The 22,537-nt window shown below is 39.3% G+C and overlaps 2 protein-coding genes across 3 annotated transcripts in view; one reads left to right on the forward strand and one right to left on the reverse strand.

Moving 5' to 3' along the window:
- The first annotated feature begins 673 nt into the window (after positions 1 to 673).
- GSTK1 (glutathione S-transferase kappa 1) overlaps positions 674 to 22,537 on the forward strand; it is a 29,671-nt gene continuing 7,807 nt past the window's right edge. Inside the window, exons 1-8 of one of the 2 annotated variants that reach the window (XM_058167200.1) lie at positions 675 to 806; positions 2,768 to 2,896; positions 3,091 to 3,191; positions 4,011 to 4,046; positions 5,445 to 5,561; positions 6,560 to 6,653; positions 9,051 to 9,115; positions 10,452 to 13,023. In XM_058167200.1, coding sequence (XP_058023183.1) covers positions 794 to 806; positions 2,768 to 2,896; positions 3,091 to 3,191; positions 4,011 to 4,046; positions 5,445 to 5,561; positions 6,560 to 6,653; positions 9,051 to 9,094 — 534 coding nt within the window. In that variant the 5' untranslated portion in view covers positions 675 to 793 and the 3' untranslated portion in view covers positions 9,095 to 9,115; positions 10,452 to 13,023. Of the gene's footprint in view, positions 807 to 2,767; positions 2,897 to 3,090; positions 3,192 to 4,010; positions 4,047 to 5,444; positions 5,562 to 6,559; positions 6,654 to 9,050; positions 9,116 to 10,451; positions 13,024 to 22,537 lie in introns of those variants that run through there. The other variant, XM_058167201.1, reaches the window with a different exon arrangement.
- LOC131190160 (rap1 GTPase-activating protein 1-like) overlaps positions 17,237 to 22,537 on the reverse strand; it is a 69,395-nt gene continuing 64,094 nt past the window's right edge. The window contains exons 22-24 of the mRNA XM_058167199.1: positions 19,941 to 20,026; positions 19,741 to 19,810; positions 17,237 to 18,335 (exon numbers count right to left, since the gene is read on the reverse strand). Coding sequence (XP_058023182.1) covers positions 19,787 to 19,810; positions 19,941 to 20,026 — 110 coding nt within the window. The 3' untranslated portion in view covers positions 17,237 to 18,335; positions 19,741 to 19,786. The remainder of the gene's footprint in view (positions 18,336 to 19,740; positions 19,811 to 19,940; positions 20,027 to 22,537) is intronic.

A 22,537-nucleotide genomic window follows, 5' to 3' on the forward strand; every position in this document is an offset into this window, starting at 1 on the left:
CAAACCCCCCCCCCCGACTTCCCGGAACAGGCACAAGGTATAGTTAAAAATAAAACAAACATATGCTAAAAAAAATTTCCCCCAAAACTATTATACCAATTTTCCCTCTCTAGCTCTGACTTCCTCCTTACATAACCAAAATCCTTCAAAAAATTAACAATAAACAGTAATAAAATATATAAATCAATAGAACAAATTAATCCTAAAGTATTTAAAACCAGCTAAAGCATAAAAATCCAATCCGATTCAGAGAATATCTCCCTTATAGCTTCTATAACCATATAATTTTCCCCCCAAGTCTTTCTTACATAAGATCTTTCGAGAATATTCTATTTAAAATTCAGTACAACACATTATTAAATTTCAATACAGGAAATTACAATATCTATTCAACTTTAGTCCTTCCTCGTCAAAATCCAGTATAAATCCAAATATCTAGTCTTTTATGATAGATATAAAACATATAATCAACCCATTTCTTCCAGATCTTCCTCACGTATTGTCTTTCACTTTTTTGCGACCTTCTGACAAGCAAAAGTCAAGATTCACTTAATAACCCTGTTGCTAATTTAACAGCTGCAGGGATTAAGAACTGGGGCAAGAAAGGTCATAAAATACGGCAAAACTCAAATGTCTCACTTAACAGTGGACATTTAGGATTCAACTGTGATCATAAATTGAGGACCACCTGTAATAATATTAATAATCCCTGTAATCTCTGTAGATTATTTGCCGGTATCGTCCCATCTGGAATCTAGATCTGCATTTGCGGCCAGTTTTCCTTGCAGGAATAATGAAGGCAACTGGTAAGTAAGTATTTGATTGTTCAACTGAGCTTAGATGGAAGATTAGACACACTCCTGTAGCAACTAGTTACAAACATAAAGTTGCAAAACTCTAGATCAAAGAGATAGGTGAAGCATTGCATGATTGTTTTTCTCATGTCTTTTCTTTCTTTGAAGACAATCTGAATTAGCTTTGTTGTATGTAATATTATACATAGATAGATAGATAGATAGATAGATAGATAGATAGATAGATAGATAGATAGATAGATAGATAGATAGTATGGCTAGTCTACAGAAAAAAAGGACTAAGGGCAGTGTTCAATATTGGAGGGACTGCCACAAAGAAGAGGGAATCAACCTCTTCTCCAAATCAAGGAAGTTCAGAAGTTGTGGGTGCCCCATCACTGGGGGCTTTTAAGAAGAGACTGGACAGTCACTTGTCTGAAATGGTATAGGGCCGTGATGGGGAACCACAGAGCCATATTGGTGGGCATGCGAGCATTGCTCTAGCTCAGTTCCAGCGCGCATGCACATGCCGGCCAGCTGATTTTCGCATCTTCCGGGCCCACCCAAAGTTGGGAAACAGCCTGTTTCCGGCCTCCAGAGGGCCTCCAGGGGGGTGGGGAAGGCCCGTTTTTCACTCTCCCCAGGCTCCAGAGGCTTTCTAGGAGCCTGGGAAGGGTGAAAACTGCCTTCCCCACCCCCCTGGAGGCTGAGGGCCTCTGGGGGTTGGGGAAGGCCATTTTCACCCTCCTGAGGCTCCTAGAAAGCCTGGGGAGGGTGAAAAACAGGCCTAGCAGGCTTACCATGCCATTGCACGCCAAAAGCTGGGGTAACGTGGCGGGGTTGCATGCATATGTGCGGGGAGTGGGGCGCATTGAATTATGGGTGTGTGCATGCGCGACCCCCGTGCTCCTCCCACTTTTGGCACGCGACGGCAAAAAGGTTAGCCATCACTGGTATAGGGTCTCCTGATTGAGGAGGGAGTTGGACTAGAAGACTTCCAAACGTTCCTTCCGACTCTATTATTCTGTATTCTGTATATATGGGGTTGGGTATAAGTTGCTTTTTAAAATTTCCCTTAACATCTTCACTGGAATCTTTATGCTTTCTAAGATATTAATTATTAATATCTTGGTCCATTTTTAAAGAACTCTTAAAGTAATTCAAAATTTATACTGGATTGGCCGTTTTAAACCTTAGTTTAAACATTGATAAATGCACTTTTTTCTTTATGCATGGTTCTTTAGTCCCCTCTAGCGTTCATTTGCAACATTCAAATAATTTATGTTCCTAATATAGATTTAATTCTGTTCTCACTGGTGTATTATTTAATTGTATATTTTTTTCCCCAAATTGTACAAATGTTTCAAATTTATTTATTTATTTGGAAAATTCATTGATTTATTCCTCTTGTTTCCTATTCTGTTTATAACTTTCCTAATCCTTTTTCCTTTTTGTCAATATATTGTTTTTAAACTCTTAAAATCTCTTATTTAAAAATCCTTATATCAAAGAGAAAAAGAAGTAGAATACCAGGTGTCAAATTAAATGTCATTTTTGAAGGTCTCTGATATCCATGAGACATTGATAATTTCCGAAGGTAATTAGAAATGAGTGCAGCTGGATTATTTTCCTATTTAAAGGCTTTGCTGGGTTGAGAGCAAGATCTCAGCTGATGCTCAATCCTGTTGGGAATTGCCACTGTCTAGTATGATTTGTTCACAGTTAACTGTGTACTTGGCTATTCTGTAACAACTAATTTTGGTTGAATTTCTTAAAGTAAAAAACCCTAAACAAAATAAATGATTTCTTCTCTCCCATTAAAATTAAGCATTCAATATTCAGTTTTCCACAATCCTATCAAAACCTAGAATATTAGCTTCCCATACTTTGATGGATGGGAAATAAAACACAAACACAAAATTAAAGGTTTACTATTGAAATAATCTTTTGTGAATTGCAATCTTTTGCAACAGGGAACCAGCCTCCAGCAATGCTTCCCAAGAGAGGAGAATATATGCTAAAGGATATCAGTCGAATGGCAAAGTATTGCCAGGTGCCAATGAATTTACCAAAGGATTTCGTAAACTCTGTGATAGTGAAAGGTAACGAAAGCGATTGTTTTTTCCAAATCGATGCCAGTTAGGCATTTTGGAAACGATGGTTTCTGCCCATGTGGGGGACATCAGAAAGTAGAAAGTCAAATATGTCCTTTTAAAATTAAGGGTGTGTTTGTCTCCCCTTTAGCATTTATACAGCTTTTCTAGTGCATCTTTGTGTATGTCTCTACTGTCCACAGGAAGTCTGCCTGCCATGCGTTTCATCACTGCTGTGGAAAGAGCAGAACCTCAATTTCTGGAGCCTGTTTCTAGAGAACTCTGGATGCGCATTTGGTCCAGGGTAAGTATTGAGGTCCTGCACACACATGCATCTCTTTTGGCATTTCTCTGTCCTTTCAGATGATCAAGAAAGGCAAGAAAGTTGAAATCATCTTAATGAGACTTGCATGCGTGTCAGTCAACTAAGCGAAATACAGAACTATGTGGGGGCCTACAGAAATTTAAATATTCTTTAAGACCCAATTAAATTAAGACCCAATTAAATTAAATTAAAAGCCCGACTCCCTCTTCTTTGTGGCAACCCCTGAGATATAGCAGTGTTCCAATATCTCAGGGGTTGCCAGAAAGAAGAGGGAGTCGGGCTGTTCTCCAAAGCACCTGATGGTAGAACAAGAAGCAATGGGTGGAAACTGATCAAGGAAAGAAGCAACTTAGAACTAAGGAGAAATTTCCTGACAGAACAATTAATAAGTGGAACGACTTGCCTTCAGAATTTGTGAATGCTCCAACACTGGAAATTTTTAAGAAAATGTTGGATAACCATCTGTCTGAGATGGTGTAGGGTTTCCTGCCTGGACAGGGGGTTGGACTAGAAGGCCTTCAAGGTCCCTTCCAACTCTGTTGTTATATTATATTATAAATGAATAGGGAGGTCTGGAATTTCAGCTATATCTCACTTTCCTCTTCATTCTCTCCCTATTCCCTGGGTAGATTAAATTAGGGAAATTGAACCTATTTGTCCAGTTTCATTTAGACAACAACCACCATTGTTGTCCTTCATGGTTTTTGTTTAGTTTTGTTTTCTTACCCTCACTATTTCCCTGACCCATCTTTCTCCACAAGCTTTTTTAATCAATTGCCATATTTTTTGTTTTTCCAGGATGAAGACATAGTTCAGCCAGAAAGTATATTGGCAGTAAGTTCCTGCTCCTCTTCATGTTCTTCTCTTGCTCTTCTCCTTCAGGGTGGTTTAGATGCAAAAGGGTTGGTCTGTGCTACTGGCTGAACAATTCTGAAATAAGTTTAAACTGGAGAGGGTTTAGATGCCTGCTGCCCTAAGTGTGGAACTCTTGTAGGACTGTTCCACGCAGAAGGGAACTTGTGTGGCTTTGTTCTCTTCCTCAGTCATGAATTCTTTGAAGGATGTAGACGTCTTTTATTCTTTTAAAATTAGCAAACTGGGAGAAAATAAGTTTGTCAGTAGTGTTATCACTGGGTCTGGTGCATGGAAATGCAGTTTTCCGAGGACTTAGACTATTAAAGCCCATATAATCTGTAGTTTACTTTTTAAAAGAATTGTTTGTTCCTTAATTTATATGGAATATTATCTCAAAGTCAGTAAATACTCTTGCAGGTTGATTCATTCATTTATTTATTTTATTTATTTATTTTGTCACAACAGTATATATAAGCATAAGCATGAAAGTAACTATATAATATATAAGCATATATATATATATAAGCATGCAATAACCATACCAATTGGATATAATGAAAGAAAACAATAGGACAGGAACGGTAGGCACGTTTGTTCTCTTATGCACGTCCCTTACGGACCTCTTAGGAATGGGGTGAGGTCAATAGTAGACAGTTTTTGGTTAAAGCTTTGGGAATTTTGAGAAGAGACCACAGTCAGGTAGTGTGTTCATTCCTAGAATCTTTAGGCAAAAAAGTCTAGCCTAAGACTCTGGAAATCCCAGAGAGAGAAGGAAAATTTTGTCAGAGAGACGAAATAATAATAACCTAGAAGAAATCTGTTAGTAATTTTATGACTAATAAATTTTAAGAAAAGGCATAAGCTTTCATACGCGACAGGTTATTTCATCGTACTTCATCAGGAATTGCAGCTCACAACAGCTGAGGCCCTTTCATAATATTTGCTGCTCAGAGAAGGTGCGACCAGACTCCTTGGGATTGTGGACTGCTATAGATTATCGTCTTATTGTTGGGATAAAAAAAGAAGTATTATGTGAAAAAAGAGAATCCATTGTCTAAAGAGAATTTAAGTATTTTAGTAGCAAACAAAAAAAATGCTGAACAATTGGAGTTGGGCCACAGTTTAGTATGCTCATATTTTGACAGGGCTGTTTTGTTTCCAGTTCAGTTAAGTGTCAGTATTAGGCATTTTTGCAAATCTCTTCTTTCTTTTATAATATTTCAGGAGGTTAATGTGTCTCTCAACGTGGAAAGCTGCCTGAGGTTTTATTCAGTCAACTTTATACTCTCCTGGGAGATTGGCAGTTAAGAAATATGTAATATAAATAAATAAATAAACTTGGCTGCTTCTTCTAGGATATTTGGTTTCCCCCCTCAGGCTGCAGAGAAAGCAGGGTTGTCCTCAGAGAAAAGCCAGGAGCTTCTGAAAATGAGCACCTCACCTGAGGTGAAGAATCGCCTGAAAGAGACAACTGACAAAGTCCTGAAGTTTGGGGTAAGGGCCAATATTTTATGAAATATATCTTCCACTCACAGTCTGTTTTCAAAAAGATGTAGGATCTTGGGAAGCTGAATTCTTTAATGCTCTGATGAGCAACTTGTTGGCTAATGAAGTCACCTTAGAAGACCTGTATCCCCTCAGAACCTTCTGACTTATTTTTCCTACATATTTGTAACTATTATCCATAGCTAGGATTGAAATATTGCTGTCAAATTCATGAAGAGCAGGGCAGATGGGCAGCCTTATAATAATATAATATAGTAGAGCAGCAAGGTAACTGCCTACTACTTCCCATCTAGTGAGTTATTTTATAAAATAACTATTAAAACTATTCCATGTGCAGATCAGTTTGAACTGATGTGTAATAATGCGTAAGATCTGTTTATGAGGACTGATGCATACTTGTGTGCCAAGCAGTGAGCATAATCCACATTTGGTCCAATGGGAGATAAGTAGGGTTTGCTTAGGAGCAACCACACATGTGCTTCTTAATCTCACTTAAGCTTTATAATTTAAGATAAAATGCACCAGCAGCTACCAAAGTATAGCTAGTTGGATGGCTGGCAGATCTGTAAAATACAATGATACTCAGAACACTCAAAAAGTTGACAAAAGTTGACTTCCTAAAGTTGGGAGATTTTGCAAGTATGGCAATTGATCTATCTTTCCTTTTATGGCTTTTAATCTGTTTTCTACTTATTCTACTTATTCAGGTGAATTTTGATGGTATTTGAACATTGGTAGCATTGGTCTGGTGGCACAGGTGAATTGGAGCCATTTCCCAGATCTTGGAGGTGGGCGGGGAAGCAGTAATGTGCATTTTTTTTAAATTTTAAAAAAATGTCCTTGGGAAATGCAGGTTAAATGTGCAGCCACCTAATACTGAAGCTAATTGACACATTGGAATTCTTCTGGTTTGCATCCCTTACCCTGAACTAGTTAGATGAAGCAGAATTCTCTACTTATATCTTATGCTGAGTTTTCCCAAATAGGCATTTGGAGTGCCATGTTTTGTTATCCAGACTGACGGACGACCCCAGCTTTTCTTTGGTTCAGATCGTGTAGAACTATTAGGAAATGTTTTGGGTGAGTGTTATGAATATTTTTGTTGTGAATTGAGTTTTCTTTAGGTTCCATAATGGACCAAAACATTACAAAAGATGATTTTGTTTGCTTGTAACTTCCATAAAAAATGAAAAAAAAGGAAAATCTTGAATGTCTTGGGTTTGGGGGGAAATATTTTGCTGCTATTATCACTTAACAATATGGAAGTTGTTTGCCTTTATTGTCTTATTATTTTGTTTTTGTTTTATGTTACAGTGTTGCCCCAAAACCCATTTAGCTTTCTCAAAACACTCAAGTTGACATCATCCAGCTGGGTTCCCTGTTAGTTCAAACAGCTTGCTATTACTATACTCTATCTCTGAGGACCTTAGAACAGGGGTCCCCAAACCTCCGGGTCATGGCCTGTTTTAAACTGGACCGCACAAGCGATGGGCAGGCGTTCGTGTGTGCGAAGCTCCACTTACACGAGTGGAGGGTGCTTGCATGTGAAGCTCCATTCATGCAAATGGAGCTTTGTGCACAAGCACTTTCCGCTTTTGCAAGTGAAGCTTCATGCATGAGCACAAGCACTCTCCACTCACTCCATTTGTGCCAGTGAAGGGTGTGTGCACCTGGTGCTCGCACCAATGGAACTCTGCGTGCACATGCGCCTGCCACTCATGCCCACCCTATGCTGGGCCGGGCCACCAAGATGGAAAGGTTGGGGACTGCTGCCTTAGGAGGCATATATAAGTGTTGTGTTTACTGAGTATTAGAAAGAAAAAGGAGATAAATATTATGTCTAAGAATTTACAAAGAGATGTCAAATGTGCTCATAATTTAAACATTATGTAAGTAGGGTGTAACTTTGTATAATTCTATTTTTGTTTTAAAGCTCATGAAAGAAGAAGAAAGAAGTTTTTTCCTCATTATTGATGCTTTTAACCAAGTTGCTTTTTGGTCTTGTGAATTACTTTAGATAGCAGAAGTAAGAAAGCAAAGGAGCCTGAATGAAACTCATTGGGAAAAACCTGGAACAGATAATTTGGAGCACAGAGCAGTTTCTTTGCTAAGCTGCCAACTTTCTTTGCAGGGGAAACAATCTGTTTGGCGTTTTTATAATTTGATTGACCTAGTAGGGTTTTTTAAAGTGAAAATGTTAAGGTTGCCCTTCTGTGCATTTTAATCTGGAAGTACTGTTTGAAACAGAAGAGTTTTGAGTTGTCAAAAGCAATCAAAAATTGTGTGAGCTCACCCAGAGTTTCAACTAGTCAGCAAGTAATGCTTTGGAGATACTAGAAGAAAGCTGCTGGAACATAGTGGCTAGAAACATCCTCTGGCCAATCCATTTAAAATTCATCACAAAATTTTCCAGCTGAGAATATCAAACAGACTCGGTATAGCCATTAATATGGATCTAAGCCTCATTCATTTATTACTGAAACAGAAGCACTCAGTAAGCGAGCAAGCACTACTCTGGACTGAGATTCCTCAAATAGTGGCTTGCAGGCAGTTATGCATTGAATAAATGTAATACCTGGAGATGTGGACTGGATTAGGCTGACTTCTGAACTCAAACAGGCTCTTTGGGAGGGTGGCTTTATAAGATAGGAAGAATCCCTTCAATTGTGTTCTGAATTGAACAGAATCATAACCTTTTTATATAACCGGCACAACGGAGTATTCCAGAAAGGAACATGTCGATCTGTATAAATGGGATTTGTATATATTTTACACTTTTACATTTGGATGTCTTTCTATCATGCCAAAAATCAAATATGAGAGAGTAACAGAAGTAGTAAAATGTGCCTGCAAACTGTAGATCAGCCATATTTCAGATCTTTTCTTCAGATCTCAGAGCTTTCTTTTGCTTTGAAACAAAGTTCCTCTATTTCTTTCAATTCTGGAAGAGTTTTCAGGACCTTTGATTTGAGGTTCTGGGGTCTGATACACAGTGCAGTATTTTGGGCTGCACAATAAATATTTCTCAGATAATTAGAGAATCAACTCTCTTTGTTTCTTCATACTGTATTTTAGGGCTAGGGTTAGAGCAGAATAGATATAAATCATACTTTGGACTCAAGTCTTGAATACAGTGGGACAGCCTGGAGTATTGAGTCAAACTGGATCTTGTGAGGTAATAAAGCAAACACAATAATGTTTTGGTACTAATAATTAAAGGTGTGTGAAATATTTCAAGCTCAAAACATTTTAAGTGTACAATACCTTTCAGTTTTGCCAGAAGTGTTTGCTAAATGGCCCTTGGGACCGGGTTAGAACACTTTAGTAAGATGAGGGCAATTGTTCTGTGCTCCGAATGTTTCAGATCTGAAAGTTTGAAGTGTAGGAGGAGATGTAATTAAATTTATCCTCATTTGTGGCTTTAACCTGTTTTCTGAATTTGATTTTTTTTTTGTTTGGTATTGATTTTCTTCACAGGAGAAAAGTGGCTGGGGCCCGTTCCCACATCGTCTAAGCTCTAGTTCTCAGGAGCAATGAGAAAAGTAAGCAACCTAATAGAATTATAAACATCATATCCTTCCTACCTTTACAAGATGACTGGCTTTGGAACTGGCTTAATATAAAAGATCATAATAATTGTCTCCAAATACCATGTGACTGCCAAGATTGAAACTCTCAGAGCAGAGAGCTGTTATATATCCCTTTTTGCAACCACTGAGTACCAGGATCTAGATGGTTCCTAAAGGCAATGAATTGTCATGGAAAGGTCCAGAAGAAATAGTTCCCGGTAGAATAACATCTGGTTACTTGCGATTGATGATTCCCCAAAAAGATGAAACTGGTCACCTGGTGGTCAAGGTAACTGACAATTCCCATGCGTTAGGAGTCTTCAGTATTCAGGGTGGTTGTCTGCAAGAATTATTTTCTCTGTCTTTCACCCTCTACCCCAGCCACCCCAGCAATGAGCTGTAATAAGTCTAGTTGAGAAAAGCACCTGTCTGTAAAAATATTAGTAGGTTACTTTTCACCATCATTATCATCATTCACCATCATTTATATAATGCTGCATTTTACCCCCTCTCCTTGTTTAGCAACAGCATTGTTACAGAAACTTTGTCATTAGGTGTTATGTGAATTTCGTTGTATGGGTATACTATGTATATACTTACAAGTTTTTATCCTAGAGCTATAATTGCCCTCAACAATGAACTAAAGCAGAGGTCTCCAATCTTGGCAACTTGAAGCCTGGAGGACTTCAACTCCCAGAATTCCCCAGCCAGCAAAGCTGGGAGTTGAAGTCCACCAGGCTTCAAGTTGCCAAGATTGGAGTCCCCTGAACTAAAGGGTCACCATCAGTGAGCTGTTGGACAGCATTACTTGGTTGGTTGTGTGGATGTTTGGGTGGTTCAGGGGTGGGGCATTTGTGGTGTGTGTGTGTGTGTTTGGGGATTGTTACGTGTGTTGGGCCTAGTCTCTAGGTGTTATGTGAATTTCGTTGTATGGGTATACTGTGTATATACTTACAATGACAATAAAGTTATAATAATATTAATTAAGGGAAATAGTTTCTAAATAGGTGTGCATTAGAGAGAGAGATGCTGTGAAAATAATTGTTGCTGCCTTCTCTTTCAGATGAGGTTTCATGCAACTAGGGTAGTGTTACTTTCACTCCAGTGTGCATTGTTCTTAGGCACAAGAAATTTGGTCATATGTGTGTGCATTTGGTCAGAAAATGATTTTTTTTCAGTTATTACTGTTGTATATGCAAATGGTCACTAACTAAGGTAGTTGCTAACTGAGGAGTGATTGTTTATCCCACTTTTTCTCTATGAGCACTGATTAACTCATGATGTTCCCTACCTGTTTTCTATGTTTCAGTGAAGAAATCAGAGGTCGTCATCAAACTAGAATAGAAATACTGCCCTGGAAACACCCATTTATTTGAATGTGTTAAGATGCATGTCAGTGTTGTGTTACACATGTTTAATGGGTACTAATATAGCCATTATATAACTTGATTTGAAAGGCTAGTTGTGAGGGAGGGAATGTCCATTATTACACAAATTCCAGCACTCACACTGCTTTATATCATTTAGGTGTTATTGTCATTGATCAAGTTAGACAAATTATCTCCTTTATATAAATTGACCTGATAGACACCATTTTTCATTTTCATGGTGACATCATTACACAAATAGTGTAGACCACTACAGTACAAATTATATAAAATTAGCATAATTAACTGCTGAATATTTTGAAGCAATGGACTTGTAAGGAGATGCCAAATAGAAATTTGGTCAATGATCTTCGAAGCAATCTGGATGAGGTATTTCCGTGGTGGGATTCAGCCAGTTTACACCAGTTCACTAGAACAGGTAGCTAATTGTTCAGTTTGGCGAATCAGCTGAAGCCTTGCCCCTCCCCTCCGTCCAGCCACTGCCTCCATCACTGGGAGTCCAGGCACCTCAGCAGGCGGCAAGCGAGGCCTTGGCTGGGTTCCTCAGCAAACAAGGTCTTCGCAGGGGGCCAATCTAGTGCCCGGACTGGCTACAACACAAACGTTCATTCTCTGCCTTATTTGAGATTCCTAGCTGCAATGGATAGCAAAGCTAGGGTTGACGTCTATCTGGAAGCCGCTTATTCTCCATGCGCTCGGGCTTTTCCCCACTTTAGCCTCCCGACCATCCGCCTGAACCTGTGGAGGCGAGAGAGGCAGAGAGGGATGAATTTTTGCCTAGGTTTGTCCATCTGTTGGCGGGAAAACGGATGGGGGCCTGTGGAGGAGGCCGTTTTTATCTGACACAACAGCCGGACAAATATAGGCAAAAAGCCAGTCTCACCGGCGCCCAGCTTCACCAACAGCAGGTTTGCAAAGGGCAGTCATGAGCTGCCGCCTGTGTCAAGCTAGACTGGAGAGGGAGAGCGGAGTGAGCAAGCACCGAGGAGACAGGAGGAGGGAAGGGGCGGACAGTCTCCCCCTAGTTATGCAAGCAGAGGTGCGCTTCCCATTTCAGTAGCCCCCTGTAGGAAAAAAACCCCTGCAGCTTGGGCCAGGTTGCTGGGCTATCTGCAGAACTTCCACGCCCAGAATGGACCTTCCGCACTACCTATATGTGCATATCCGCTGGCAGCGGATGGTGTGTACAAAATGAGAGGCTTTGTCTCCCCTGGGCAGTACAGCCGTGTCTCTCATTAATGCCGGAGACACTGAGGAGAAGGCGTTGCGTGCTTGCCAAAAAATCTTTCTGACAACAGAGACGAGAATATCAACTGTTTCTAGCCCCTAATTCTCCTTAAGCATTGCCAGGTGAGAAACAGCCCTGGCAGACTTTCTAAGCCTACCTAAAGCAGTGAAGCTTTACCTGCAGGACGAAGAAGAGATGTTAACAAGGTTAGATATTAACAGCTTTTGTCTGGAGGAGGAGGAGGGAGAAAAAAGAGAGAAAGTGGCTGTGAGACGCGCCCTGCCTGCCAGGCACTGTGCCTGACCAGCAGGGCACTTTCCTTCTTCCTTTCCTCCTGCCCCCCTGGCCTCACCCACTGGAGTGAGGATTCCCTCCTAACCCCGCCTGGCTCACACAGGCACCACCCACACGAGTGATGTCGAATTGGCCATGTCCACCAAGTCACATGACCACCCAGCTGGTCATTAGAGCAGAGAAACAATTGTTAAATTATTTGAATCCCACCACTGAGGTACTTGAATGGTATATGCAAAACTAAAGTTTCATTGTAATATGGAAGCTTCTCTTTCAGTTGCTTCTTACATGTTTTTATTATTTGTTTTTTCTTGCCCCTGGAAAACCTGTTGTATGAGTAATAACACAGGAACACTAGGAATGACTGTCATTTTAAGGCAAAAGCCAGTTATAAAAATCACTGCAGGTGGTATGGGACTTGAGTGCACATAGCTGGGGGCATCTATTGGTTGAAATGCAGAAATTTATAATATGCAAATTTGCATTTCTGTGGAAGGGCAAAGTTTGAGGAAAGGGGCAAGAGATAGTTTGAGGGATGGTCTGAATGAATTTCCACTTGCTCATGAGGAGAGTTTATGAAAACATCTTGGCTCACTGCACCATTCAGGGAAGTTAAGAGGTTTTCTGATTCAAATACAATTGAAAACAATTTTTGATTGAATACAGGAGAATTTTAAATTAGACGTTCCACAAAAAGGTTCCACAAAAAGAAAAGATCGCTAAGATCTTTGTGCCTTCCTTCTATTCACACTGTGCTTTCTTTGCTCAGATTTTCTTGTAATAACTATTGTCTTCTTTTTTGACTGATAGGAATGTTCTAAAGAAAGTGCTTTTTCCTCCAAATTAAACATTCAGTTTGAATCTTAAATTGTGGGGAAGTCAGAGCTAGGAATCTTGGCTAGGATCCTCTTAGATATTGTAAACATGTTTCAATTAGCTACTGAATAAACTCATTTTCTGAGTCAAGACAATTCATTCAATCATAATAAACTAATCAAATTGTCTGGAGTTGTATATTGCACACAAGCTACTGGTAAGTAGGATTAACATGCCAGTTCAGCCTTTAAAATACAATGCAAACTCTTGTTTATTACTTCTCTAAAGTTAGAGATCTTCAAAGCTGCAGATGAATTGTACATTATGGGTTGCTTTGGGGCAATTGGGGACCATTCCAAAAGTGTTGGAATGCTTTACCAGAATAGCACAGGATGAGACATCTTGTGTGTAAGATCCTCCTTTTGTCTCTGGTAATTATACTGCCTATATTTACTGCTAAAGGAAGGCTCCCTTAGCTTTTTTTTTCTAGTCTCAAATTAGGTGTGGTGGCTCAGTGGCTTCTGGAGAAGGTCTATACTCCAGCAGTTTGAACCCAATTCCCCCCCCCAGTGAGTTCCCATCACTTACCTCAGTTCCTGCCAATCTAGCAGTTTGAAAGCATGTAAATGCAAGTAGATAAATAGGTACCACTTCAGTGCAAAGGTAACAGCATCCCTTGTTTTGCCATATGCTCTGTGCTGCGTGATGTCATGACTGTGGAAACATCTTTGGACAGTATTGGCTCCGTGGTCTAGAAAGAGAGATGAGTGCCGCCCCCTAAAGTTGGCTATGATAGCAGAGATTAGCAAACTGCTAAACCATGAAAGCAGAGCGGCAGATTGGCAGCACGTAAGCCTATAGGCCTATAAGGGTCCTTATGTATTTAAACAGCAGAGTGCAGCCCATTTATCAAAGACAGTTTAAGAAACACTTTCTTAGGAAGAACTAAATATGATTTGTTTGAATTTGAACATGATTTGTAAAAAAACTTGAAATATTAAAGTTGGTGAAGAGTGGCATGAAAGCAGGGGTGAAATGGTCCTGGTTCGGACCGCCGCCCGGCTGTTACTTCCTGGTTTTAACCAAGAAGTAATGTGTTTTGTACTCTCTGCGTATGCGCAGAAAGGTTTTGCGCATGTGCAGAGGGTCTGCTTGCACATGTGATGCACACGCACCTCCGAACCAGAAAGGAAGTAAATAGATTTCACCCATGCATGAAAGGGATTTGTTAAAATGTCTGAACAAATTGAGATAATTGTATTAATAAAGCAGGGAAAAAAACCACTAAAATAATAAAACATTCTTCTAACTTTTTGTGGTTGCTTTAACATCAAGATCTGTTTAGGTAAATGTGTTTTCTCAGGCATTTTAAGCTGGGTGGTGTTATTTTGTATACTATTATTGCAAAATAACACCACTTTATTATTATAGTTTAAGGTACTTTCTCACCATTTTTTCACTTCAGACTACAGGTGATCCTTGTTTACCGACTGCTTCATTTGTTTAAAATGACAGCAGCGATTAAAAAGTAACTTTACAAATAATCCTTGCATTTACAAAGATTCACATATCTGTAAAGCAAAGGAAAGCTAAAGTAAGATCATAAATAAGCATGATCGGTTTTATTTAGCAACTGCTTTACTTTCAGATTGCGGGTCCCAATTCTGGTCTCTAAACAAGAACTATCCATAAGCCCCTTTCCTCTCTCGTAAAAGTCCACATTGCTCTAAATGTCTCTGTTCATGCTTCACTGCTTTTTGCCATACATACACAGTAATGGAGCAGTAAAGAATAATTATTGTAACTACATGAGAAATGGAGATGGAAAGGAGACATTTCCACTAATAGTTACCAGGTATCCCTCCAGGAAACAAGGCAAATTGAAGCAATTTATGTAATTTGTTGTCAAAGGTTTGGTTTTAATTTTGTATCCTGCCTGGGGGCCCACAAGAAACATGCTTAGTGATGTCACTAGCATAACTAAGTTCAAAATTTTTCTTAATTTGGGAGGTGGGAGGTTAAGAAGAGTTAAAGTGTAAAGTGAGTATCTCAAACCAGTCTGCCCCTAAAACATCCCAATGGAAAAATTAAGATTTGCAAAATAAAGTAGACAAGATATCAAAAGTACCTTATGGTCTTCAGGTTGCCAACCATGGTCTGTATAGAGCTCAGATGCATTGACCCTTTCGTAGCTTAAGAACCCTAATTTATATAGACAGAAGATAGGGAAATTGGTGGCAAATGCTTTTAATTTAATGTCAGTTGGTAATCTGCCACAGGTCTGTTCTAATTTCTGAACAGTTAACTATTATGTTTGGAGGGTTTTTTTATGAAGAGCATGTAAAAGAGTTTTTCCATTCCAAGAACTCCAAGAGTTCTCCATTCCTCTGAAAACAACAAAATACCTTATCCCACCAGACTTGAAATCCTAGGCTTAGAAAACTTGGAACTCTGTCGCCTTCGACAAGACCTAAATTTAACTCATAGAATCATCTATTGTAATGTCCTTCCTGTTAAAGACTACTTCAGCTTTAATTGCAATAATAAAGAGCAACCAATAGATTTACAGAATCATCAGTGCTTGGAACACTTTACCTGACTCTGTGGTTTCTTCCCATAATCCTAAAAGCTTTAACCAAAAACTTTCTAATATTGACCTCACCCCATTCCTAAGAGGACCATAAGGAGCGTGCATAAGAGCACAAACGTGCCTACCGTTCCTGTCTTCATATATATATATATATATATGTATATATATATGTACATATATATGTCTTTGGTTATTCGGGTTTTCTCCCGCGTAAAATTGGAAGTGTCTTGGCGACGTTTCGACGAAGTCTCATTCGTCATCTTCAGGCTTCAGCTTCGTGCTTCTGGGAGCAATGTGTGATTGCAGCTGTTTCTTCCTTTTTAACTGCTAGTGGGGGTTTGAACTGATTGGGTGGGAGCTTGGCTGTGCTCTGATTGGATGGGGTTTTTTTTGTGCTGATTGGCTGGGGTGTGTCCTGTTTGGGTGGGGGCTTGGTTGTGCTCAGATTAGTCTGAGTTGCAGGGGGATTTGAGCTGGTGAGCTGCATTGCTGTTGTTTGGCTTCGTGTTTGTGGTCGTGCTACATCTTCATAGTGGGTGTCTGTCTGCTGTATGTATGGATTGGAGGGGTTTGAAATGGCTAATGTTGCAGCTGTGGTCTGGCTTCTGGTCCGTGGTCGTGCTTCCTGATCAGTGTGGGTTTGGGTCTGCTTTCTGGGTGGATGTGTGGTGGTGACATCCTGTGTGGACCTCGTGAGTGTGGGTCTGGTGTCATTCCTCGTGTTAGGGACTCGTTTGTCAATAAGGGCGGGTTTCCAAATGGCTGGTAGGCGGGAGGTATCATCTCGTTTGTTCATGCTGTGTGGGCGTTTTTCTATCTCGATGGCTTCTCTGATTATTCTGTTGTTAAAGTGTTCAGTTTTGGCGATAGTTCTGGTCTTTTTAAAGTCAATATCGTGTCCTGTGGCTTTAAGGTGTTGGACCAGGGAAGAAGTTGGTTCCTCTTTTTTGACTGAGTTCTTGTGTTCTTCAATGCGTGCATATATATGGGGGCTTGGTTGTGCTCAGATTAGTCTGAGTTGCAGGGGGATTTGAGCTGGTGAGCTGCACTGCTGCTGTTTGGCTTCGTGTTCGTGGTCGTGCTACATCTTCATAGTGGGTGTCAGTCTGCTGCATGTATGGATTGGAGGGGTTTGAAATGGCTAATGTTGCAGCTGTGGTCTGGCTTCTGGTCCTTGGTCGTGCTTCCTGATCAGTGTGGGTTTGGGTCTGCAGCTCACCAGCTCAAATCCCCCTGCAACTCAGACTAATCTGAGCACAACCAAGCCCCCACCCAAACAGGACACACCCCCAGCCAATCAGAGCACAAAAAACCCCCCATCCAATCAGAGCACAGCCAAGCTCCCACCCAATCAGTTCAAACCCCCACTAGCAGTTAAAAAGGAAGAAACAGCTGCAATCACACATTGCTCCCAGAAGCACGGTTGAAGCCTGAAGATGACGAATGAGACTTCGAACGTCGCCAAGACACTTTCAATTTTACGCGAGAAAACCCGAATAACCAAAGACCTACATACAAACACCATGAAAACTTCAGAAAACAAATATATATATATATATATATATATATATATATATATATATATATATATATATATATATATATATATATATATATATATATATATATATATATATATATATATATATATATATATATATATATATATATATATATATACTTATACCTCCTAATATTTACTTATACATATGTTTATATACTATATAATATTTTGTATGATACCTATATATATTGTTATGATAAAATAAATAAATAAATAAATAAAACGAGCTCTAGGACTATAAATATAATAGTGATATTAAAATTGGTTCCAACAGTCTTAAATACACAATAATTGTTAAGAGCAGGGGACAGATGTTATGTTGTGATAGAGACATTGAGAATGGTTCTTCCAGATTCCATACAAACAATGCAAACCATGCTGTTATCATTGTATTTTAAGAGTTTTTACCAAACCAATATTTGGTGGAATACATTTCTACTAGGGCTTATGAACTCCCATAATTAAACATTTTAGGTGAAGTGTTAACTAAGCTACAGATCATTATGATTCCAGGTCTCCCTCTTTCAATGCAATAAAACCTTAGATGTTTGTTAGCTTAAAAAAACAACAACAACCATAAGGGTGAATTGGTCACAGTAGTCTTTTATTGCAAGCTCAAGACACACCACAGACATAACAAGCATTGGACAAGGAGTCATAGATTCACATTTACAGGTTTTGGTTCTTGATGGCACAAAGACTCAGGGAAGAGGGTGGCAGTGGTACAGTGAAATATTTTAACAAATCTGAAGAATCTGATGAATAATGAAACAAATGCTCTTTGTCACACACACACACACATGCTCTTTGGCACTATGTGTCCTGCCTATGCTGCATAATGCAGTCCTGATGTTTTGCTTATGAACCAGGTATAATCCTGGGAGCTCTAAGATATATTCCTCTTTTGAGGCCTTCATGCTGAAGAATGAACACAAATACAGCCTTCTTGAAAGGGCCCTGTAGGACACCCAAATCCTTCCAAGTGGGATCTTGGATATCTAAATTTTAGCTGTAATAACAGAGAAAAAAAGCACTCCTCTTTTGTTTGCTTCTAAAGCTATGGCAGATGGGAGAGCCCTCCCTCTCTCTCTCTTTTTTTAAAGATTTAGATCGGTTCTGCTCTCCTGAGGTTGCTGAATTGGAATGATACATATGGATGAGTAAAATGCCACATTTGGACTCTGATTCCTGACTGCCTGTGGTGCAGCTGTCAATGAAGCAGAAGGGCCAGGTGAGGCGTTTCTGGGAATCCACCATTGTTTCCTCTGAATTCCAAAGTGAACTGCTGTGAGTTCTCACTTCAGCAGCAGATCCTACGTACAGAGAAAAGATGAAGATAACTCCAAGAACCAACTAATGGACAGATGCGATCACTGGATACTTGTGGGATATTTTCCTCCTATACTTTAGCTGAGATGGATAAGCTTAATGAAGAGAGACAATCTCAGCCATGAATAAAACATCAAGCCTTATATACCATTCATCATAGCAACTGGGAAGCCAAAACATCATTTTCAGCAACTTCATAAAGAATGACCACTTGTGAATAGGTGCACAATTGGATGAGTAAAGCTTCCTATAAGGTGGCCAATTTTATATTTGCAGCTTTGAAAATAACAGTCCTGGGAAACAGTCCAGCAATTGACCAAGTTGAAGTCTGTAATGGGGTAACGATAATGTTTAAATTACTATGCAACTAGAGAAATCTCATTTAAAACTGCTAGTAAGCCAATAGGTTCCATGAGCTTGGTAACAAACTCTTGCCTTTATCAATCTTACAGGAAATACAAGGAAACAGCTACGTAGATTGCTCAAAAGCTTCATCAGAATACTTATTCTGTTGCAGAAGATAACAGTATTCTGCAGAGCAAGGCTAGGGAACCTACAAGAAGCTATAACCTTGTATTTGATAAGGATAATGCTGTGGAGAATAAGTAGGCAGAAGGCAGTGATCAACCAGAGCTGGATTCAGAGGGTTTCCTGATAATTGTGGTAACATCTTTATAACGTTGTCAGAATAGCTTGACAACTTGATATCCATTCAGCACTCGTGGAGCTTTAAACTTGTCTTTCTGCAATGCTCAGGAGAAGTAATGTTCCAACAGAGAAATGTGTTAAAAGACATTATCAAGACTAAGGAAGAAGCTACATACAGTATTTGCATTAAAAAAAATCCCCTCACCCCTTGGGGACTGTCTCCTATCTCCCAATCTTGACCGTTTGCAGTAATCCACAAAGAATGCACACCTCCCAATGACAGTGAAAAAGCAGAAGTAGACAGAAACAGACAAAACTAGCTCGTGAGCTAAGTGATGATTCAGCAAATAATAAGTCACAGCAATGAGAGGAGATGGGCTGGAAAAGGGCACTGTGGGAATCGAGGATACAGTATTAAGGAGTTAGCCAAGTTATGAAGTTAGCCTTGATAGATACATGGATGTGGGCTGACAAACCATGTTGGGCAAGGGCCGAGTGGCTGCCTCAAAAAAAAAAGTCTCAAATTGTTGAGGGCCTGAGAAAATAGAGAATTGGAAGATATTATAGGACTAAATATATATATATATATAAAACCAACAGGCTTTACTTTTGACAGCATCTGGCTGTTTTTCAAATAGGTGGGATATGTAGAAAGATAACCAATTCTCCTGTCACTTTTTCCCTTCGTGCCCTTATCCCCCTGTGTCCTAGGGTATTGAGACCCCCTAGGAAGCAGATTACCTGTGAATTACCCAGCATGCACTGAGATACCCCTCCAGCGATGGCATCACACACAGCATAAAATGGAGGCCTGTGGAACAAGGAAGTGGCAGTTTCTTTAACCTTCTTCTCCTTGCCCTGATTCCCTGTATACGAAGAACCCACAAATCACCTCCCTACCTGAATTTCCTACATGCATTTAAAAAAAGTATAAAACATACTGGGCTGTAACGTTGAGCATCCACTTTACTGCTTTTCCCCTTTTCCATGGAGCCTGCAGCATTGCTAGAAGGGAGCAGCTGAGTTACTGAAAGGAACCAAGCACAAAATAAAAGTAAGTTGTATCAAAACATATTCTGGGGGAGACTCAGCTGTGACAGAAAAAGTCTGGGAATGGGATCAATCAGATATCAACAACCTATGGTATACAAATGGCATGTTTATCTGGGATATTTCTTATTTGGTAATGCTGCTTAATAAAATTCTATTTTTGTGTCTACTATTTGGAAGATACTTGGTAGTGATCTTTTGATTTGGAATTTAGGATTTTAGAATTTAAATCTTGGGTGGCGGAGAAGAATGTATCTTCCCTGGGATATCTAAGAGTGAGAAAGAAATTAATTTGATTAACTTTTTAAGGTGAAGTTATTGAATTTACACTGAATGTATCCTGAGAGCTACTCTTGGCTGAATATTGTGACACAATTCATTGCTAAAAATGAACACATTAGAGAAACTGTAAATGTACAATAATGCATGTTAGAAAAATTACTAATAAACATGGTAGGGAAAAGTCAATTAAAATGCATGCTATCAGCCTTCAGAAAAATGGATAGAATTGTTCAAACTTATCCTAAATTGAGGAAAGAAACACATTCCTCAATTTCCTGTTCATCAAGTAAGACCCTCCAGAATTTGTTTTCACTGAAAACCAGAACCACCACAATATTCCATGTTTTGGTTCTGTCAAATTGTAGCCCACCAATTTGGTCGAAATCTTGAGACACAATATATTTGTTTTGGGTTTAAAGCAAAATATATTTGCCCCTACTTTTATATAACATATAACGTCAGGTGGTGGCAGTGCCTGATCAGTCTTTTCTTACATTGAATTGTATCTGCTTAGTACTTGGGCTAGATGTCTATGGAGGTTCTCAGTCATCCAGGTCATAGTTGTCCCAAAGGTGTTTTTTCAAGAGAGAACTTGGACTTTCTGGTTTTTCTTTGAAGACTTTCGTTTCTCATTTTGAAGACTGCAAAGTCCACATTTTGGACAGAGACGACCGTTGGTTTGAAAGAGGGGTCAAAGAGGCCATCTATGTCAAAACTGAATAGCCCTCTCAACAGAGGGGGAGGGATATGACATCATCTATCTCCAGTCTATAACACAGTCCTTTCAGCAGTTCCAAGAAGGCTCCACACCTATTTGCATCACTCAGGTGACTCGATTGACACAGAAAAACCTCCAGGTAGCCTTAACGACTTGCTAAAAGAATGCAAATGTACAACTGTCTGAAAGGAGTATAAATCCTTCCATTCCCCACCATCCAGTCAGAGCTGAAGAAGCTTCTTGGATGAGAAGCGAAACATCTTTGAAGAAAAAGCAGAAAGTCCAGTTGCCTCTTGAAAAAGCACTTTTGGGACTACTTGGGCTAGAGAACACCAGAGATTCCTACAGCTGTAGAGAAAACTTCCTGAAACTTCCTGAAAGAAAGTAGTGACAAATTACTTACATTCTATTTGTAGAAAACAGCATAGAATGTATTCATGTACTCATCAAAAATCAAGCTTACTCAAAGGAATTTTTACTTAGTTAATGTGTAATAATTGGGGGGGAATAGACCCAAGTAAATATTCCTGGTAAGAGTATAGATATAGTTGTCAGTACTTCTGCAAGATCCTCAATTTATTTGATTATTCCCAAACAACTACCCACCTTGGTTACAAAATTAGGAGAGTAGCCAGTTTATTCATAAACCCAAATAAGTGGGAAGAACAATTACAATTTTAGCAATCTATGGCAGAAATCAAGCCTGCATGTAATTGGATTCTATATAGTCACAGGGCTTCTGGCTATATTGACATTGGTTTATGGTGTTAGATATACTAGCTGACCTCACTGTAGAAAAAGGAATCCATGATATTTAGTGAGGGAAAAGAGAAACAAGCTGGAACTTTGGAGGAAGATTAATGCCAGCTGGTCACTATTCAATCTCAGTGGAAAGGTCTAGAAAGGAAACCTAAAAAGTGACATGACAAAGAGATTTTCTATTCATAGAGAAGGAACATGAATGGAGCAATAGAAAGCCCCTGACTAAATCTAAAAGATCCAAAGGGATCAAAAACCGCAGGGGGAATATTGGAGAATCATCAAATGAGGAAGTCATCTTTTTTTTAAAAGATACACTGACTTTGTTGCCTAAACATTTGTATAGCTCATTTTGGAGGGAGGGGAGGAGGAGGGAATTTTGAGCTACATAATAATAATGCAATTTCTGTCTTAAAATTCTGAGAATTTGGTCAAACTAAATGTGAACTGAGCCTAGTTTTACCTGCAGGAGAATATAATCACAGTTTCTACATTTATCTGCTGGAATAGACATCTATCAGACAAGGGAGTTTCAGCCCAAAAACCAGGTCAAAAATTAGGCTGGAACATATTTAAATAAATGGTTTCATCCAAGATGTTACTATATTCTGAAATTATTTCACAAATGCTGATTGTAATTCAATTGGGTAAGGACTGCACCATCTTTTGTTAACTACCTTTAAGATCCATCGAGATAGATTTCAAGTCATTGAACAGAAGTAAATGTCA

The sequence above is a fragment of the Ahaetulla prasina genome, chromosome 2 (assembly GCF_028640845.1).
Source record: "Ahaetulla prasina isolate Xishuangbanna chromosome 2, ASM2864084v1, whole genome shotgun sequence".
Classification (NCBI taxonomy): domain Eukaryota; kingdom Metazoa; phylum Chordata; class Lepidosauria; order Squamata; family Colubridae; genus Ahaetulla; species Ahaetulla prasina.